The sequence below is a fragment of the Zonotrichia leucophrys genome, chromosome 1A (assembly GCF_028769735.1).
Source record: "Zonotrichia leucophrys gambelii isolate GWCS_2022_RI chromosome 1A, RI_Zleu_2.0, whole genome shotgun sequence".
NCBI classification, from domain to species: Eukaryota; Metazoa; Chordata; class Aves; order Passeriformes; family Passerellidae; genus Zonotrichia; species Zonotrichia leucophrys.
Genome location: NC_088170.1, coordinates 35,615,138 through 35,635,685, shown reverse-complemented (window position 1 = coordinate 35,635,685; position 20,548 = coordinate 35,615,138). Strand labels below are relative to the sequence as shown.

The 20,548-nt window shown below is 42.8% G+C and overlaps 1 protein-coding gene across 1 annotated transcript in view; it reads right to left on the bottom strand.

Annotated features, from left to right (window-relative positions):
• Positions 1 to 20,548, bottom strand: part of UTP20 (UTP20 small subunit processome component) — a 62,524-nt gene that overhangs the window by 12,021 nt on the left and 29,955 nt on the right. Inside the window, exons 27-48 of the mRNA XM_064702160.1 lie at positions 20,331 to 20,539; positions 17,396 to 17,539; positions 15,421 to 15,500; positions 14,322 to 14,548; positions 13,265 to 13,409; positions 12,737 to 12,824; positions 11,552 to 11,695; positions 10,890 to 10,940; positions 10,642 to 10,794; positions 9,967 to 10,122; positions 9,460 to 9,600; positions 8,523 to 8,660; positions 7,162 to 7,301; positions 6,601 to 6,680; positions 5,567 to 5,856; positions 4,943 to 5,082; positions 4,328 to 4,484; positions 3,416 to 3,514; positions 2,652 to 2,819; positions 1,826 to 1,992; positions 787 to 928; positions 387 to 503 (exon numbers count right to left, since the gene is read on the bottom strand). Coding sequence (XP_064558230.1) covers positions 387 to 503; positions 787 to 928; positions 1,826 to 1,992; positions 2,652 to 2,819; positions 3,416 to 3,514; positions 4,328 to 4,484; positions 4,943 to 5,082; positions 5,567 to 5,856; positions 6,601 to 6,680; positions 7,162 to 7,301; positions 8,523 to 8,660; positions 9,460 to 9,600; positions 9,967 to 10,122; positions 10,642 to 10,794; positions 10,890 to 10,940; positions 11,552 to 11,695; positions 12,737 to 12,824; positions 13,265 to 13,409; positions 14,322 to 14,548; positions 15,421 to 15,500; positions 17,396 to 17,539; positions 20,331 to 20,539 — 3,176 coding nt within the window. The remainder of the gene's footprint in view (positions 1 to 386; positions 504 to 786; positions 929 to 1,825; positions 1,993 to 2,651; positions 2,820 to 3,415; positions 3,515 to 4,327; positions 4,485 to 4,942; positions 5,083 to 5,566; positions 5,857 to 6,600; positions 6,681 to 7,161; positions 7,302 to 8,522; positions 8,661 to 9,459; positions 9,601 to 9,966; positions 10,123 to 10,641; positions 10,795 to 10,889; positions 10,941 to 11,551; positions 11,696 to 12,736; positions 12,825 to 13,264; positions 13,410 to 14,321; positions 14,549 to 15,420; positions 15,501 to 17,395; positions 17,540 to 20,330; positions 20,540 to 20,548) is intronic.

Genomic DNA, 20,548 nt, shown 5'->3' with positions numbered 1-20,548 from the left:
AGCTGTCCCAAAAAGTGGCTGCCTACAGTGCTAGGAATGAAGACTTTGGAGTTGGATCAGAAGAAACCACAGTTATGAGAACACTGCTCCCAGCACCCACAGGACCTCATGAACATCCTCATAGACACTCTCTAAGTTCCTCTTATGAACATTCTCTAGGAGAACTTGCCCCCTGCAACACAGAGCAGAACCATTCAGTCCTCCATCAACCACAAGCCTCCCTTGGGATTACATGTCCTCAAACAATTTAATCTGCACACCTATTAAAGCAGGTTTGAAAACCTGGTGGCTTTCTCTCCTCTTGCAAGTCAACTGCAAGATGACATTTGTGGGCAGGACTCTTAGTACAGCAGACAGAACACACAGACTTCAGCTCAGAATTGTACCTTGACATCCATAGATTTCAGGCAGTCTATAAGCAGCTGAACAAAAGGGTCTAGCATTTCCAAAGCATGTTCCTCAGAAGAATTTACTTTGGATCTCTTCAGGCTCATATGCAGTAGCTGCAATAGAAAAATCAGGATATTCATTCATTCAGAACACAAAAGAGTCAATTAAGGTCCCAGAACTGTTTCAGGTTATAGTAGAACTTATGCCATATCTCACCCAAATACTTCAACAGGCACTTAAAAAAAAAAGTATCTAAAGGCATCACTGGAGTTACAATATACAAAGTGAAGTTAAGGCTAATGGTTGTGCTACTGAAACAATATATCCAGAATACTTTCCTTTACACACCCTTAACAAAATTTTGAATGTAAAGTTTTTTATCTGAGGAGATCTTACCCGAAGTCCTGAATCAACCAGGATATATGTGTTAGTCCTGCTGCTGACATGAGCTTTCTGCCCTCCTCTTGTAGGAGTGGGCTGGAGCAGCAGGCAGCTCTCTGGTTGCAGCCGAGGGTCTGGAGGAGGGGCAGCTTTTTTCCTGAAAAGCAGTGCATGCATGGCAAAAGAAAATATTCAGATATGAACACTCTCCACAACAATCTTGCTGTTGCGAGTAAAAGGAGCTGAACTGTGTTCAGCTGCCTCCCACACAGCAAGCAAAAGCAGGTCACAGATGGCCCACAATGAAATAAAACCAATTTGAAAGCAGCATGACAGACAGGACTCAGACTTGAGAACAATGCCACTATTCCAGAGATAACAAACATACAATCATGAGTATAACATCCTCACTTTTTTCTTAGTGGACAGATCAACTTTGAAGTTCCTTCAAGCAAACACACATCCTGCCACTACCCACTGCTCTTCTTTACTGATCATTACATCAGTTTAACTGGTGGCTTACAAACACTGCTCCAAGAAGTCTGCAAACAGCAGACTTCTAGAGAAAGCCAGTCTACGTAACACCAAATGCAGGACACCTAAACCCAGCTCTGAGCAGTGACACCACCAGATGAAGAGAAAATCTGATGGTTCTCCTCATCTTCTGCCCCAGCAGCAAAGCAATGAAGTGAAAGACCATGTTTTTCCTTGTTCCTGGCCCCATGGAAATGTTTGCAGCCTGCTTCTAAACACTGTTCATTGTTCCTCTATCCTAACATCCTAATGCATGTTATCAACTCATCAGACAGTAAAAAAGCCCTGCTGAAGGTCAAGAGACCTTGCAAGAGAAGACTCCCCTGAGTTTCACAAATGCTAACTCTCATTACTAAGCTTTCTTTTTGCCCTGTAACTGCACAAATGATTTAGTTACACTGAAAACAAAAGGGGAATGAAAGAAATTAAACTCTCATGCATTTGATCAGTTGGATTTGAGAACTGCCATTTCTGCAAGCAAACCAATACCAGACCATCTGAACAACACCCAGGAACTCACTTGGCCTTCTCAGTGAGCAGAGGCAAATTTTCACTGATGAGACCATGACTGAGGAGGAGGAGGGATTCTGCATTCATGTCTGAGTTGAAGATGAGCCCTGCCATGATGTGACGCAGTGCCTCATGCACCTTCCGGACTATCTTCAAGCTTGTGGTGCTCTCCAGAGTCTGCAAAGGTAAAACCATGAGAATTTAAGAGGACAGCCTGATGGCAATTATCTGTAATCAGAAATCATGGGGGAAACTAGACCAATTTCTCTCTCATCATGTTGTCACAGTCTCCAGCTCTTTAGGTGAATAGCATCCCATTGCCTCAGTTCTGAACCAACATCCCTCCCCCTTGCTCCTGTCAGTCTCCAGCCAGTTCAGCTACAGCCACCAGGACACAAGAGCTAACGAGCAAATCAGGGTTCCATTCCTGTGTGAGCCTGCACTCTGCTAAAAAATCTGCATCTTTGAAAAGGCAACTATTGCACATGGATAGACCCTGGATACATTTTGTTGACATTTCCTCCAAGCACAAGAGATTAAACCACAGAGCAGCCTTGCAGGACTTCTAAGCTCCAGAGGAAAGAAGAGTGGGCAGAGGGAGTGTGCATGGAGAACTCCAAGTGGGATGTATCCACTTGAGCAGTAGTTAAAAGCTTCCCAGAATGCTACTCCCTGCCCTGGATATCAACAGTAAAGTCTCCCTGCTTTCCCAAAGGAAATTGGGAAGCCAAAGCAAGATTCCATAGGTGATTTCAAAGTAGCCACCCAGAGGCTCTAGAATCACCTTACAGAATTGAGGGTGGTCACAGTTTGTGAGACTGGCTGACTTTTCTTACCTCCTTCAGTGGCAGAATAAGTTTTGTCACCTGGCCCCTTCCTATGAACTTCCCAAGAATTTCATAGGAATCGTAGCTCTTGTTTTTGCGTGCTTCCATGATCTTGGAGACAATACCCTTCACTTCTTTCTCTTCAGCTACATTCCCAAACAACTCTTGGTTGAAAATCTTTGAAAACAGGCAAGAGAAATGAATGATTGAAGAAAAGCAGGTTTCTCCAGTAGCAAGAGAACAACACTATTTTTCCCCACTCACAGAAAAAACAATTCTCCATGTTTCCTACAAATCACCTTTATCTTTCCTTTGTCAACACAGAACATCCTTGTTTAAGTACACCAGATGAGAAAACTGTTCTCACACCCCTCTGGTGTTGTGACACAAGGAATGGGACTGCAGTCAGATCAATGCATCCCACTATACCCCATCTGTGTGGCCAGCTGAGTTCCTGGGCTCTGTGGACTGCACTGAGTAGATGTCTGCTGACTTGCTCAGCAATTTAGAGTACAGGAAAACACAGGCAGGTGTCTTAATCTTGAATCCATCCCCTCTCAGGATGCAGGGCTTAGAATACAGTCCCAGAGACACTTGACTTCTCTTGATTCCCATCTACAACGGGGCCTACTGGTGCCTCCTTCCTTGGCAGTACACACACAACAGCCTGGTCTGCCACCAAGTCAGAGACAATCCAGACAAAACCTTCCCCTCCTAGAATATGTCCCAGGCACTTCATGATGCTTTTCCTTTCAGTCTTTAATAGCTTTTACCTCAATCAGGATATCCAAGCAGGGGTCCAAATCACCAGCACTGAGCCTGGTAGTAAGGCCCTTCAGTAACAGGTTCACAGTGAAAGTCAGCACATGGAGCTACAGAAAAAGAGAACAGATCATTCCAAACCTCTGCATTGACCTCTTTAATCATACTGCATGGGGACACTCCCATACCAGAGACATCACAAGTCATACACTTGAGCTTTCATTATAGGAAAAAAAAGCACTTGAGCTTTCATTATAGGAAAAAAAAGGAAACACTGGGAGGAGGAGAATCCATGTAGTAGCAAGAGAAAAAGGATCCCTATCCCACCTCATACTGGCAAGAGGGCTGGAATCTCCTCTCTCCCCAGGGCTCTTACTGATATACTTAGGCTGCTCTAATTGATTCTTTCACTGTTACAGCAGCTAGAAGCTCATGCTACTCCACTGTGGTAATTCACATGAAAAATGATTCTTAATCCAAGCCATGGAAAGAGGAAAGATGAATTAATAGTCAGAGCCTTGGCTCTGGATCTAGGAAGCAATCCTTCAACTAGCATCACCACACACTGTCTGTGCAGTCTCTGAGCAGACTCCCCCCAGATACTGCTTAGCCCTCATGACCTTATGGAAAGACTTCCTCTAATCTTACTGGAACCAGAAAATCATCCTTCCCCTACATACCTAAACTCTCCACTAGGAAAATGGCTTAGACTCTCAGTTCTTTGAGGGTACAGATCCTTATTTGACATTTGGCAAGGCAAAACAAAGACTGATGTAGGCATTAGCAACAATATTTACTTGTATTATACCAAGCTATTCTACCAGTGCAAAACAATTCAAATAGCAACTTCCCTTTAGATTCTCCTCCTGATATATTAGAAAAAAAGCCTACAGAGAGCAGAAGAGGAAGAATTTCAGCATTACCTGGTAGCCATGGATGAGTGCAGACCGCATCTCCTTTAGGATATACAGAAGGTAGTGCACTCCCAACACTTCCATGATTTTAATGAGGGTGTTGCGGGCAATGTCCCGTATTTCCTGAAATCTGTTTCTCAGGAACGTGCAGACTTTCAGTAGGATGCTGGAAACAAAGATAGACAGCTTTGTTCATCTCCAAGCAGAGCACAACTAATTATCCTGCCAAGGAGGCTGCTTTTCAGGACTGTTTCACAACCACAGCTGTACTCACAGCCAGCCTCACAGAGAGGTTTTATAGGCATACACACACATACTGCCCTTCAGGACATTCTACTGATTATCCTTTCTTTTTGTACATTATTCTTTCCCCAGCACAACCAGCCCTGCCTCTGCACCTTGATTCACAGCTCTGCCCTTGGGTCAGGATTTACAGCAGCTAAATGCTGAGGTGCAGTGGTGCATGTCACTAGGAACAGGAATTTCCAAAAGAAGTTATTTAAGGTCTGTTAGGATGTCCCTCTTTAGCCATGTACGTAACCACAGCTTGAGAAAGGTGCCTGCACTTCTTCCCTGCACAATGAACAGCCCCACTGGGATGTAAGGAGCCCCACTGGGATTTACCTTGGTAGGTTGGCTTCCATCACTTCCTGGGGAAGACACTGCATCATTCTGACCATTGCAAAAGCTAATGGAACACGAACTACCTCATCATCATTCACAACATTGGATTTCACAAGCTTGTGCTCCTCGTCTCTTTTAACCTTTTTAAGAAAGCAAGACATAATGCACTTTTAATATACAGAAACAAACTCCAGTTTTTCTCAACAAACCCTATAAGAGGCCAGTATGGCAGGCTGCTATCCTCTGATGACTGCAGGAAAAACCCAGACAGCTAAAGGACAGGTGAGATAAATCCCTGTGTTTTCAATACAGAAACTAGGCTGGTGCAAGCAAGTGGCTGAGAATTCTTCAAGAGGTTGGACAAAGTGAATCATTTCCCTTGTGTAGTTTGAGACAGTGCTCAGCAGGGAAGTTAGGACACCACATCCACACTGACCAGAGGGTCTGTCAGTAATCTCCATGACTCAGCAAAGGGCATGAGGCCTTTTTTGTGCTTTCAGATGGTCTCTCCCTAGCTATGTCCATTTTTTTTTTAATATGTTGCTTTTTCACTGGCTCTGAAGTAGTATCCCAATCCTTAAAGTAGCAGCCTACAAAGGGACCTTTCAAATGTCAGCTCCTCACCTTTGCAACAATACACCTGTGCAATTTAGGCAAGATGTTGACTGTAACTGTTTCTTGAATGTGTTGGATCAGACACTGAAGCTCCTCTTTATTTCGGGGTAAGAATGAAACAGGTTTGGGCACTTGTTTAGCATTTTCAGATGGCTCAGCTGCTTGCTCAGGTTCTACTGGCTTCTCAGAAAGATTCTTCCCATTTTTTTCTTCAGCTTCCTCCTCTTCCCCTTCACTCTGCTCCAGCTCCATGGCTTCTTCAGCCTCCACCACTGGCTCAAGGTCCATGGCAGCAGCTTCTATTAAGTAATTGCCAAAAGTACAGGTAAATACAGGAGAACACAAAACTTGAGCCCTTAATTGAGACTCCTGTGACAGCTTGGTTCTACATAAAGCTCCCACCTACCACCAGTGACAGCAAACCACCAATAATCATCAGGTTTCTTCTACTGGGTAAAGAAGCTTTGGCTTGCTGGTTTCTGATAAGCACCCTCAGGGCCAGGTTTAAAGCAAAGATTACACTACTCTGTGTCTGAACCCCATAGTCAGCTGAGCAAAGGTCAATGTGCCTGAACTGTAGAGAACTGCCATTCACTTAAAACTGAGGATTTCACAAGGCAAGAGCTACTGACAAGCACAACTGTGAGACATCCTCCTCCATCACCCAAGGGTCCCCACATAGGTAACCACAATAGTGAAGAAGTGAAGATACAACTTTGTCCTGTGCAATGGCAAGGGAAGCAAGGTGAGGATATCTTGGCTGCAGATAACCATGAGAACCACAAAGGTTCTGGGCTGTTTTGGCTTACAGAAGCCTGGGATGGAGTGGTAATGTGGACATGATTCCCTACACCTCTCCCGACTTTGTCAACACACAGGAGGAAAATCTGCCCTACTCCTGAGGAGACAAGTCAACACTAGCTTCCAAGATGCCCATTTAAAAAAAAGGAAGTTGCTGATGTCAAGAGTAAACCACAAAACTTTGATTAGCTGCATTTGAGCAGTCTGAGGAGTGTTTTTACAAGCAGACACAAAAGGCTCACCTTGGTTGTCAATGGTCACAAGCTGCTTTTCAAGTGTTTTATGGTCAAAGTGAAAGGCTTCCAGCACTGTCTCTAACAAGCTGCAGAAGGAAAACACGAAGAAAGATCAGTATTCTGCACAAAACCAAGAAAAATCTTACAGGCATTTTTTGGAAAATATCAGATTTAGTGACACTGCACCATAAGGAGGTTTATCCTGAAAACACCCCAGAAAATAAAAATTGGTTACTTCTCATCAACATGTATTCTGTGACCCAGCTCAATGTGAAACCTCACAGAGCGTGGTACTGGAGCAATGGAGGCGTCCCAGGAGCAGGGACAGCCCGACAGAACTGCTGCCACGGGTTCAGTGAGTCATGGTGTAACAAAGTAACAACTTGTTAAAACTTCATAGATCCAGGCAACAAGCCATCCCACCTTCACTTGCCTAAGTCCACCTCAAAGCCAACAATCTCTCACCTCAGAGAAGAGGCCAAAGTCCATGAGATGCTCCTAAAAACACTGAACTGTGCCTAAGCACAGTTTGGAGAAACCCAGAGCAGCACTGCTCGTGGTACCCACCTGACTCCCAGCTTCGTACCGATCTGTCCTGTTTGCAAGACGTGGATGAAGTGCTTCAAGTGGTACAAATAGGCTGACCACGAAAGGTGTCGGCAGACAGCTCCAACAACTTCAACTGAGGCTGTTACCATGTTTTCATGCTGCTCAAAAGAGAGAAATTCAGCTGCTGTTAGCATTCACAATGACCACGTGTCTGCAGCATCCTTCATCCAAAGCAACAAAAGACAGAAGTAATGTTTGTCTAGTGGGCATGCTGGGATTCAGTATTTTTACATCTCCCCCTGAGCATCAAGTTAGGAAAAAAAAATCACAGTCTATCAAGCAGATCTCCAGACCCACTTCCTCCAAATTATTCTGCACACTTTTAACTTTTCTCACATACTTAAACCTATGGGCTCACATGTGCTAAAGAACTAAGAACAAGAACCAGTCAAGGCATCCAACCACAAACACATGGCACATTGCTGGTCAACTACAAACCCATTTCAGATGTGGAATAAAATGTGTCTATTTCTTTACCAAAGTTTCAATCCACACATTTTACTGCCCTCTGGTCAAAGAGCTACTCAGTCACTCTACTGAGGGGCACAAACTGCACTGCTGCAGGGGCTGGGTCCTGTGCCTGAGCGCTAATTGTTTCAGCTTCAGAAGAACATTTCTGACAGTAAGCAAATTGGACATTGACTTCACTTGATAGAAGCAGGTCTGCTGTTCTCCTGGTAGTGTGCAGGGAATTAACGGAAGTGTGAAACCTGGCTTTTAAGGGCCACAGGTGGAAAGTCTGTCTACACTGATATTACAAGTAATTTCACTGAAAGTGAAAGTGACTAAAAAACCATCAGCCTTCAAATTTTCATTACAAAGCTGCTATTGATTTCAGATGTTTCCAGCCAACTCCTGCAGTTTCCCTCTAAATCCAGAGAAAACTGTATTTACTCCCACCTCAGTTACTAGGTGCAGACTATATTCCCACAGTCAACTGTCAAAGAGTATCACAACTAAACAGGAAGACAGAAGTTTGGAGGCAGAGGGAAAAAAAAAAGAAGCTGATTACAAAAAATAAAGACAAATAAAACCCCAAGTTAAAACGAAAACAAAACAAAAAACCCTAACCCAAAGAGTTAAGAGATCAACCTTTGAAAAGCAGGACAACTTTAGCAGATACAGGACTGGGCCTAGACTGCATCTGCACTTTCCAAACCCTCTTTCTGCCACCAATACTAGCACAGCACTTTTATCTACAATGGAGACATTCACTTCACAAACATACCAGCTGTCTAAGTGGGCTAGGTTTCTAAGGGAAATGGTATATAAGAAAGGTGAAAATATTCAAGTAGATGCATTTAATTGAATGAGCCTACCTTAAGCATTTTTTCACTGAAAATTGCAGTTGTAGCATAAGGCATGATGTAGTTCTGCAGGGATTTAGAAGACAGCACAAGCTTTTCTTCAGTGAGCTGCTTTGCCAGCTTCCTCAGAGCTCGTGCTCTCCTGTGGATCTGAGACATGTCACATGGGAGAGAGTGAATGAGGTGGTGCTTGAGTCACAACTTTCACGAGAGAGCACCTACATCCCGCAGTTCTGAAAATGTCCCAGTTTTAGGTAATGCCATAAACATATTACAGTCATTTCTAAGGCATGCCTTTTTCCTTAAATCTCTGGCCTTTCACTAGCCTTCTGCCTCAACAGATATTCCAAGTCAATGGCATTGTGGATTCACAATCATAAGACTGTGCTATCTTGAGGTGTTAGACAAGGGAGGCAACTGCAAACAGCAGCTGCTGCAATGAAATGCAAAGACCAGAGAAAATTAAAGTTAAGAACTTAGAACTTATATGCAAACTGCATATAAGTACAGGTATAGCAAAGACTCTCTCAGATTACATCTCTGAATAAAGAATTAATGTATTTTCATACTGCAAGAAAAACCAGGCTTTGTGTAACATTTGTGTTGCTAAGGTTTGTGAATGGGAAGGGGCTGCAGAGACTCCAGAGAGCAGCAGGGAATAGACCAGAAAAAACAGAGACCCATTCCATGCCTATGTCAGAGGAATCTTCAGGATATTGCTGACTGTGGGCTACCATAAACCCAATACATTTACAGACAGAAACATGACTTTGATTCTCAATCACTTCTTATCATGTCTACATCCCTCTTTTTTGTAACAGTATCTAATGACACAGGTTCAATTGCTCTGCAGACAACACACAGATGCTTTGCAAAACATCCCCTCACAGTAAGATGCTTTTGCTTGGCAGAGGAAGAGAGGCACCAAGAAATGCCTGCTGTCTTTTACCTGCATGTGTTTCATGTTCTCAAAGAAGTCCATGTCAGGATCATGGCGGTTAGTCAGCTGGACCAAATCCTGGAATTCGGGATTTGTTGGGAATGTCTGAATGAGGCAGGAAAGCAGTGACGTGTAGTCCTGCTGGATGCTCTAAAAACAGCAAGCAGTGAATGGTAAGTATCCCTTGGAGAGGCTGCTACACACTCCTGAGAACAGCAGTGCTGTCATTTACAAGTGTTTCAGTCAAACGTCCTAATTCTTGGTAACAACAAATGCACCGATTATGGCCTGCATATAAATTGAAGCCTCCCTTCCAAAAAACGAGTTTCAACTAAGAAAAGCTGAACAACAGCAGAGAAACACAGGTAATTTCTATAATCTTTTAGAATGTTATAAGGTTTCATATTAAGGGTAAGTTTACAGTGGGTACCTGCACTTCTTATCCAAGTAGAGGACTTTGAGAACTCACCCAAAAAACATCTCATGCAAATGTGTGATCAGATACCACTGCCTTACCTCAGTCTTACTCTTCAGACCCCTTCTCACAGACTCCAGGAGAGTGTGCTGGATTAGCTCCTTGTACTCATCTTCTGTGTGGCTGATCTCTGCCAGTCGGTGGATGAGACTGGTCAAGCAAAGGCTTGCATTGTCACTGAGAGCCATGTCCCCGAGCTGAGAGGATGAAGAAATGGCACCACATGAGTCTGGCTGTGACACCTTTCCCTACCCAAAAGCTGGGACAGAACAGCACCACTGGATACAACACAGCGAGTCCTGCAGAGACTCAGTAACTATTGAGAACTTTCCTATAGAAGTTCTAGTCCCAAATTAATGCCCAGCCTACCCATTAGGAAAAAACCCTTTACATTTACCAGCAGACGCACACAACCAGAACATGCTGCAACAAACCAAAATCAGCCTTTCAAGCCTGTAATGTGCCTTTTATCCAGTACAAATGACCAAACAGTTCCATTGCTCACTGACAGAAAGTTGTGCTGCACTGTGTTTGCCTTTTGGGACACACAGATGAAAAGGTAAACAGACAGAATTTCAAAAACATGTTTGTAAGAATACCTAAAGATACTTTCTGAATGTTATGTGGTGCCAAAAACAGCCAATGGAAGTAAGTTGAAAGTTAGATTCATCAGGGACACATGGTGCATATAGCCAGGGAAGGAACATTCAGCCAACCTGGATGGTGTAGAAGCAGTTGTGCATAACAGGGATGAGGAAATCAGTATCCACTGTTTGCATATCCTTGATGTGGGCTGTGATTGACTGAAATGCTGACAGACGCACATCGAAGTCGATATCATCCAGATGTCGCTGATCAAAGGCATTCAGCTAAGACAGAGCAAAAGGTTGTTAATGAAAAATGACAGAAATGTGATCATACCATACTGGGGGAAAAAGGGAGCAGAGAGAAAAACTGTGCATACCTTAACAACATCAGTAATGTACTTCAACTTAGCATCCAAGTCAGATAAAGTCTAAAAAACATAAAAACCCAGTTAACTTTTATAGTTGTTAAAAATTTGGATAAGTCAAGACTTTACCACTTGAGACAAAAAAGAAATAAAGCAGCAGCATTAGCCTTTCTCCTGTTAGAACCTCCATAAGAGCCCTTCTCATGTAAGTTGAAGAATATGTGTTTTAAATCCTAAGTTTCCAAATATCTACACTATACATTTCCTGTGTTTTACTGCTAAGACTTTATGTAAGTCACTTCAAAGTAATACAGAATATCCTACTATAAACTGTGAGAGAAGAATACAAATAAAAATTGTCTTCAGGATACTGAAATCCATTCTAATTTCATCAACATGCAGGATTTGTTGCAGTTTAAGTGCTTTGCTTGGCTTCTCTTACACTAAAGATCCTTGGCGAGGTTCACATCAACCAGGCTGTAAGCCAAAACTTCTACAAATCTTCGTGCAGCTCATTCATTTCTATCACACAGAATTCTGTAATTTTCACTTCACACAAGGAGTAAAAAGGTTTTTAAATTTATGCACAAAGATAAATACTCCTATTACTTTGTTCTTGATCTCTTAGAGCAAATTAAAAAAAAAAAGCATAGAAAGATGTAGAAATGCAATACCTGAAATACCAAGCACAACTTATTTCGAGACAGTTTGTTCTGGATAACAGAAAAAAGCTTTGCCAGTGGTTTGAGAAAGCTTGTAGGGTTTGAGCAATGCCTCAGCAAGTTCTGCACCGTCTCCAGAATGTCAATTTGGGTACCCTGAAAGAGACACATAACTCTGAATAAGTACTAAGACCTCACAAGATTATTTCATTTCCTTGGGACATATTTCAAGACACGAAGTGCACGTTGCTGTAGTTCATTCAGATCAGAGATACTGAACGCGAACAAAGAATTAGAAGGACACAATGCAATCATCAAATCTCTCAGAAGTACTTGCAGCCTCTCAATTAGAAACAATACAGTGTTAAGAGATGACTGTCAGGACAATAAAGACTTCTTTTATGTGTCTTTCCTCATGACTCAAAGGTCAGGAGAACTAATGGAGCTTTAAAAAGCAGTCTTTCTTGAATATGTGAGATGAATATTAACAGCACCATACACTTCACAGAACAGGTCAGGTTGGAAAGGACCACGGGGGTCAATTTGGTCCAACCTCCCTGCTCAAGCAGGGTCATTCCAGAGCACTTGGCACAGGATTGCATCCAGACAGTTCTTGGGTATCTCCAGTGAGAGGGCCTGGCCACTGCACAGTAAAGCTCTTGTATGAGTCCCCTCAACAGCAATCACTTGTGGTGCCCTAATGATTCACAGATTTAAACCCCCAAAATAGTACTGTACATGGTTTGCCTTTGCCTTTCAACCAGCAGCAGACTAATGCAGCACTGCCCAGTACACCACACACACCACTACTCAACAACATAAATTCGCATTGCTGTCCAAACTCTGTGGCTTTGGGGTGCATAAAATACACACTGAAGAAGAGCAACTATTGCAAACATTGCAAGCAATTTGGTGGATTGACTACAAGTGACAAAGAAAGTAAAGACTGCATTAAAACTTCTGCAGACCTTCCCCATGACAAGGGGGAACAGAATCAGTCTGGGCACTGGCACCTCTGGGTGAGTAGTGCACATCAACACACAGTGGCACTGCATTCTGAACAGACTACAAACATGTGAAGACTTGACTGCAGGCTGATAATGAGAAATGGCATGTATATGACTTTTAAAACAAACAAATATACTTGATTAAAATAAAATCATATGCTTAGTAGGGGCAAGGAAAATTTTTACCTACCTGCTCCATGTTAGTCTGATAAAGGAAAGGGATGAGAAGGCTCACAAGCACTGAATTCTGGCTCTTTTCTTGTATGAATTTGCTGATCCTGCAGAATTGGACAACGTAATTTACTCTTTTATATAATTTCAATCACCAGTACAGAGCAAAGAAGTCTGTCAGCACTAGTGTCATTTCACAAGGCTTTGTCAGCCTATCCAGGCTAACAGAGCGTACCTACCAAATTCACAGTCCCAGCCTAAGCATTCAGTTCCACATGACTGCAGACATTTCTGCACTTTTTTCTAACCTCAAGAGATATTAGGTTTGAGTACCAGCAACAAAATCAGCTAGAATCAACTTCTGAAAACTTATCACCTCAATAACCAGCAAATAGCAAGGCCAATGACAGATCCAGGTATTTACAACTGTTGCAAATTTTAAAAAGTTGAGACACACCGTTTTTTTAATTTGGAAACTTACAATAAGCCTATTTCTTCCTCCCTCCTTCCAGATTTTTAACTGTTTCAGGCTCTAAGAATCACTTACTTGGAAAGTATACTCAGCTCTTTGCTGACTTGAGCTCTGTACTTCTTCTTTTTCACCTTCTCCATACTTAACATTGTTTTGCTGAAGTACTGAAGTATGGCAGGAACATGAGGCAGGACCAACTGGCAACCTAAGCTGAGGGGCTCTGTAAGAGACACAACAGTTGGCAACACCCAAGAAACTATGCTGCAAGAAACAGAAGGGAGATCCAACCCTATACAAAGGGGAAATTAGGATAAGGGAGGTTTCATTAGTAAATGGGAGCTATAAACATGCAGGGCAGCTGGTGGCTGGGAAGAAGCACCAGCACTTTTTGAGACCAAGTCTAACATGTCTGAGACGGGCTCAAAGCAAGCACACACCACTCTCCTCACAGATTTCAGTAACAGCCCTCATATATGCAGGCTTATCAGAAGGCACCAAGGACATTCTTCTACAGTACCAACATCTAAAATGACTGGAGCATTTGTAGATGTGGTTTTCTTTATTCCACCACTGACCTCTTGTGTAAAATCAAAGCTGCCATAACAAGGGCACATGCCCCTTTCCACTAGCTTTGAGTGCTGCAGGTGAAAGCAGGACACTGATGCTGTCTCCACAGCATCAAACACAGCACGCTACTGTTCTGTCTATTAACTCTCAAAGATGCCAGGTCTTTCCAGTCAGGGAGCACAGACTAAACATTAAAGTGATACAGGATCATGTGCATACAGGAATGGGGGCCTTTATATAAAGCCTGGTGTTAGGCACAGAGCCAAGTCAGCAATGCAGTTCTTGAACTTGTATCAGTCAAAGCTTCACAGACAGAACAGATCAACACTGCTCTCTTCATAAGGAATCTCTCTGTGCTCAGGACTCTGACACTCAAACGTGGACTTCATCAGTCACGAAGCAAGCAGGAATTTACAGTTCTTGAGCACAAGACAAGTTTGTACCTTGATGTTTCCATCTCTGCTGGGAGGTCCTCTTCCCCAGTATTCTTAGACAACCTCACCATAATCTAACACCTCCATCTAAAGCACCCAACAGGTCTCTGAGAACTCTTAGGCAGGCATACCTTCTGTCACGTCTCCACTGGCCATGACAACACAGTCAGTCACGCTCAGACTGGAAACCTGCTCTGTGGGTTCAAAATCTGGGCTGTTGAGAAGGCTGTCAGCAATGTCCATCACAAGGCTGGATGTGGCCTCAGACAGATTCTTGGCTGACAGCACAGCAAAAACATTTGTCAGTATATCACTCTCTGGATGATCTGGCTGCTGCTTGGCCAGCAAAGGGAAATACCTGAGAGAAAAATTATAAAAAGGTTCACTGAAAATTAGGTTCAGAATTTTCAGCTTACAATTCTTCTGTGCGAGAAGTCACACAAAAAATAATGACTGTCTTTCATTTCAACCAAGAAAAAAGTGCACAAAAACCAGAACAGCATCATCAAAAATACAATGAATGGAGGGTGAGAGGTTATCAAGTCCCTTTTCTAATTCTTTCTCCACAGCCTGAGTCTCCTCTTAGTCTGCTCCTAACCTAGTGATACAACATCATTTTTAACAGAAGTTTGTGCATAAGGTCTTCGTGCCTAGCAATGAGGTGTCTCAAGAGAAACACCAGGTACTCAGCAAAGGAAAAACAGTGAGTCTGAGGAAGAGGCAAAAATCACTCAAGACAGTTGAGTTGGAACTTCTCACAATCAAAAAAAGCTCTTTTACAACTTTCAGTAACTGACGATTCTCAGTTACAGATTCTGTGCTGAACTTGCCCATACTCTTTCATAAAATAGAAAGAAACAGAGATTCTAAAAATATGAACGAAATTATATCTTGTAAAACTGACTTCCCATCTCACAATACTAAGAAGTCATTGGTCAAGACAAACATATTCCTAAGAAATCAGACCTCTTCCTCACCTGTGAGTTGAGTTTAGGCTGCATATGTGCTTAATTATTAATACATTGAAAAAGTAGCCTATTAAAAAAGTGAGTTCTTGCATAAACTGGAAGGCTTCCCAGCTGTTTGACTGCTATCAAAAGAATAAGAGTCTAAAGGAAAAAGAAAATATGGGTTTGGACACAATTATTCACAGCCTGCTAGCGTGCTCCTTTTTCTTTGTATTTTATGTATTCAGAAGTATTTAGGCTTCTTTGCCAGAAGAACACTTACCTGGGGTTCTTACTCCAGGTGTGAATGAGTTTGAGCAGAAAAGTTGGAGAATACTGACTCTCTGAAGCCAATCTGCAGACCTAAAGGAGAGAAAAATCAGATACCAATGCAACACAAGTAAGTAAAGCCACTTAAAAACATCCTCTCTACCAAACACCTCACATTCTACAGTTTACCCTTTTTATAAAGTAATTTCAACCTTTTATAACGTAATTTTCCAACTTCTTCAATATTTGTCAAATGACTTTTAGATAATTTCACTCCTGTTTATACAGTATTCCAGCTACCATTTTTGCCTTCCCTTGAAACTAGATTCCCACAACACCTCATATTTGCCGCAGAGACTTAGCAAACTCTCCCAGACATACCTAGGAAATCTCAAGCACTGCACCCAAAACTCACTCCTCCCACACTTCCTATGCCCTGCCTGCAGCACCTGGTCTGTATCTCCACAGCCTCACCGAGAGGCTAGAACATCATATTGGGATGGGATCTCCTAACCTGTGTTGGGGTTGTGTTGCTGCTAACAAGTCTCTGCAGCAAAATCCTGGGCTATGAACAACAGCAAACTCCAACTGCAGGTTCAACAGGCTTAAACTAATTTGCCCTCTCCATCAGTTTTACTGAGGTTTTACACCTCAGTTCTGTAGTTTTAAAAAAGGAAAGCACACAAGTCAAAAGGATTCTTTTGCCAAAACCAAATCCTCATGAAGTTCACCAGAAAAGACTCCAGAGGGAGCTTCTGGATCATATTACCATCCAAGATTCAAAACCATCTGTCTTCCTGACATATGTAAGGACAAGAGGCATTCTAACTATTTAGTAACAAAAGTACACCTTGTTCAGAGTTACTCAGAATTTGCAAACACTGTGCTCCATGAAAGCTTTAAGTGCTTTGCTGACTGCCTGGAACTGCAATAGCCTGAGCTGCTCTGGAACTGCAATAAACGTTCACTGCTTTTCCCACGTAGCACCCCAGCTGTAAGAAGACTCCATGGGCAAACCAGGAACATGGATTTCCCCATTGCCCAGTGCAATACAGAGCTATATGCACTGCCTGGTACTTTTAATCTACTGTTTGTCCACATAACCATACTATACATCACATATTGTTACTGGTAGAGAAGAGAAACACTGTAGGAGTAAACAAACACAATGTCTAGAGAAGCAGCTCTGTTGTTCCACAGACTAGACCAGTGCTCTTTAACAGGCTTTTCTGCTGCAGGGAAGTTGGGCATTTGGATACCTTAAAAGCCTCTATGGAAGAGCATGCTTGCAGTCAGCCCCTCTTACTCAGTTAACCTTTTCATGGACACAACTTGCTTTTAGAGCAGAGACAACCCAGCAGCTGGTACAGGCACTCCCTGACAATCCCAGAGCCACTGCACTGACAAAGACAATATACTTTTATTTTAAATCCTGTGCTCTCTCTTCATCGTACAGCAGTGCATTTTCCAAGCTCAGAGGCGATCTGAATTTCTCTGATAAAAGCCAAATGCCTGTGCTTTGTCACTATATTCACATAGAAGTCTTGGCAGGCAGGCTCAAGACCACTTAGCCCACTGACAGACACTCCTGGGTCCATTCCTGCAGCAGCATTTGCTTCTGCAGTCCCCTACCCAACAACTGTCACACAGAAAAGTAGCAAAGTACATCTAGAAATGACTCGTATTATTTAGCTTCCTTGAAGCATCTAGGGAAGAAGTCTGCTTCTGTGGTTAAAGAACAAAGAAATGGCATCCATTTTATTCAGATGAATTAATTTGTACTTTAATCTGTGACTTGATTATTCCAGGACTAATCAGAGAAGAGCCAGGAAAGTGGCCTTGCACAGACACTGGGATGCCACAGTCTGTCCAAGGCCACATCCACTCTAGCGATGGACAGAGCTGACATGATGGACTGGAGTACAGCTGGAGTTTTCTGCATGGTACATGTTTCAAACAAGTTATTTGGAAAAACAAGAAATACTTACCTGAGGCCACACCACAGCATGGAAAACTGCATCAATCTCTTCCACACTAAAGCTGTAGGTCTCATAATCAGAAAAAAACTCTGCCACAAGCTTGAGACCAAGACGTCTCAAATTCTTCAGTGGATTAATCAACCTAGGTTGGACCTGTAATGAAAACCAACAAAAAAAAACAGCCCAGTAAGACCTTGGCAGAGCAACTACCAACTATTTGCTCTGAAATTAAACCAGCAATTGACTGACCACATCCAGACACATTCTTTGCAGAAACCTCTGTTTTCTCTTGTAACTTGTTCACAGTAGCAATGTACACCTCAGAGCTGACCTAATTGTTTCTAGAAGTGGCCTGCCTGTTCCTGCTCAGAGTCAGTTACACAGGACTTCTTCAGGTCATCAAAAGTCCGTGCTTATAGGTTTAACCCTGTAGCATCTGCCCCTTTTGGATGCAATGCAGAAAGCTACACTGCAATTAACTAGATTTCCAACTCTGACACTTAAATAATTCTGTTTTACACTTGAAAGGACGGAAATCACCTCTTCAAAGTGAAGTTGTACTTTGTACATGGAGATCTTCTGGGAAGAAATCAACAGTAGAAGAGAAGGGGGGAGGAACAGAGAAGGAAAGAATGTGAATTATATCTTCCAGTGGAGTAGGGTGGGGGCTATAGCATTTGGTTACAGGAAGGTGCTTCCTGTACCCATTTAGTGGCTATGTTCCATAGCCTTTCTTTGGAAAAACATTTCAGTAAGGGAATTCATGCAGAGCTGCATTCTGACTCTCCTCCCTGAGAGGAGTCTTGACCTGAGTAACCTAAATTATTTCCATACTGTGCAATGCAGCTCACAGCATGAGCACAAGAAGTAGCTCCACAGTGCAGAGGTAATGAACTTCAGCCTCAGAAACAACGAGAGCAGATGAAAGCCACTGTCTGATATAGGAGCTCTTTTGGGTCCCCATATCATGATCCACCACAAGGGGATCCAAGAATATAAAATCACAAGTAAAAAAGACAAAGAGGAGATGGTGGAAGGAACTGATCAAGCTCTTGCAACAGGACTTCCCAAGCTATGCTGAAAGTGTACAGTGGAGTGCAATCAGCTTCCAGGTGGCAAATGAGCTGTTTGAAAGCCCAAAGAAAGCACAAACCAGGATACTATTGCTAATGGCAACCTCCAAGTGGAGTCATTTTGGGTTTCCCACTATCCAATCACCACGAGTTCTCTGAGATCAAGCCTTTGGGAGGACAAAGAAACTCAACAGTGAACACAATCAGTAGGAAATAGTTGTGGATGCTATGGGACAGACAGAGAGAAATGGTAAGCATTTCTCTCTCTCTGTCCCACAGCATCCACAAATGGTAGATTAATAACTTGTCTTAAAGTGGTCAGAGTTGATGTTTAACTCTCCAGGCAGTATCAGTCTGCAATAAATTACCTCAAACTCCAAGAATGTCTTCTAATTATTAGTCAAGATAAACAGATTTCTCACACTCTTCCTTGAGCTTTTAACAGCCCCTGGGCTAATGAAGTGCTAAATTAAGTTCAGACAAACAACAGACTGTCACTCCTGATATTACACAACCATGACAGAATTACTGTAGCAACACTGGCAAAATGTGGCTTTCCTAGCAGTTAATGAAGCAGCTTTTAGAACTCCTGTCTCCTGTCCTCATTGAAAACATGCAGGCATATGCAATGCACTGCTGAAGTCAGACTGGGGGATGCTGACGTCCTCCAATTTGCTCACCTTCTTCGTAAATTAAGACAGTTACCAGGTTCTGTGCAGCCTGCAGGCAACTATGAGATCTTGGATACTGCCTATTGCAAGGATTTGCTTTGTTGGATAAATTTTTTTCAAAGCAAGTTCTAACCTCAAATGCTCATGGTGACAAAACATTCATTCCCACTTGCTCAGGCCATCATCTCCTAACACCTTGCAGCACCACAGTGATGACGATGACTGTGCAGTTTGCTTGTTTCCCACCCAATACATGGGCAGGCTCTGCACCAGCACCAAGAAGACAGAAAAGCCTGGCTCAGTGTTACAGTTTCTGAGCAGCTGCCAACAGACCCCAAGTAGCTGGACTAGAGCTCAGGGATGTCTGTGCTGCCTCTCTGCATACAGGGCAGCAATAAACCAACACGCCCCACCTTCAGGTGCAACCAATCTTTAACAGGATGTTTTCCTCACCTGACCCCTTCTGCATGTACAGCCATTGCTCAGCAAGGGAAAAAATCATTTCCACTGCTCTGCAGGTACCTGGCTAAGACCCAAATGGTAACAAGGGATTAGTATGACTCCTGATACAGAGCTGAAGATGCCTCTAGTGTGCTGAAAGAACTGCTGGTAGTCATGTCCCTCCTGTGTCCCATGACAGGAGACACAAAGGGCTGATAATCACTGTGATCATCCACAATGCTGAGCTCCTCTGAGGTCTAGCACTGCAACAAAACACTTAATGGACAAGCTTTGCTCAAATGTCTTCAGGCAAGGAACTTTAAACCTCTCCTTCCCCTGCTCAAAAGTTTTATGCTTGCTGCCAAGACACTCCATCTTTACAGCAAATTTCTACTTCCAGCCATAAAATGTTGTTACATCTTTACAACAGAACATTTCTCTCTCTCTCATGCCCATCTCTCCAAAATACAGGTAGGAACTGCACAGAGATCACCTCCAACTCTTTCTTCAGTAGTTCAAACAAACACACAGTTTTCTAAGTACATTAACTCTGCCTGCACTGCTTGAGCCCTGCAGCACTTTCAGACAAGTACCACTGGCCTCTATTTTAACAGATTTCTAATTGCTAAGCTTCACTCCACAATGGCATTCAACTTATCTTTATCTGAATCAATAAAGCTCTGTCTATATGTGTAAGCTCAGAGGAGGAGGAGAGACAAAAACTTAATTTACATGTTTGTATATTTGCATGTACTGTACCTTCTCTCTTTGCTGGAGGATGCAGGATACCACTGCAGTCATGCAGAGCAGAATCTGTAGAATTTCAGGCAGGTATTGCTGGATCAAATGTCCCATGTTTTTCAACACAACCTCAAGACCATTGAAGAGGCTATGCTGACGCCCAAGAGGCAGGACTTTAGCTAAATCCAACTCTGACATACTTTGAAGGACTGCAGTCTGGCAAGGCCCTGTGATAG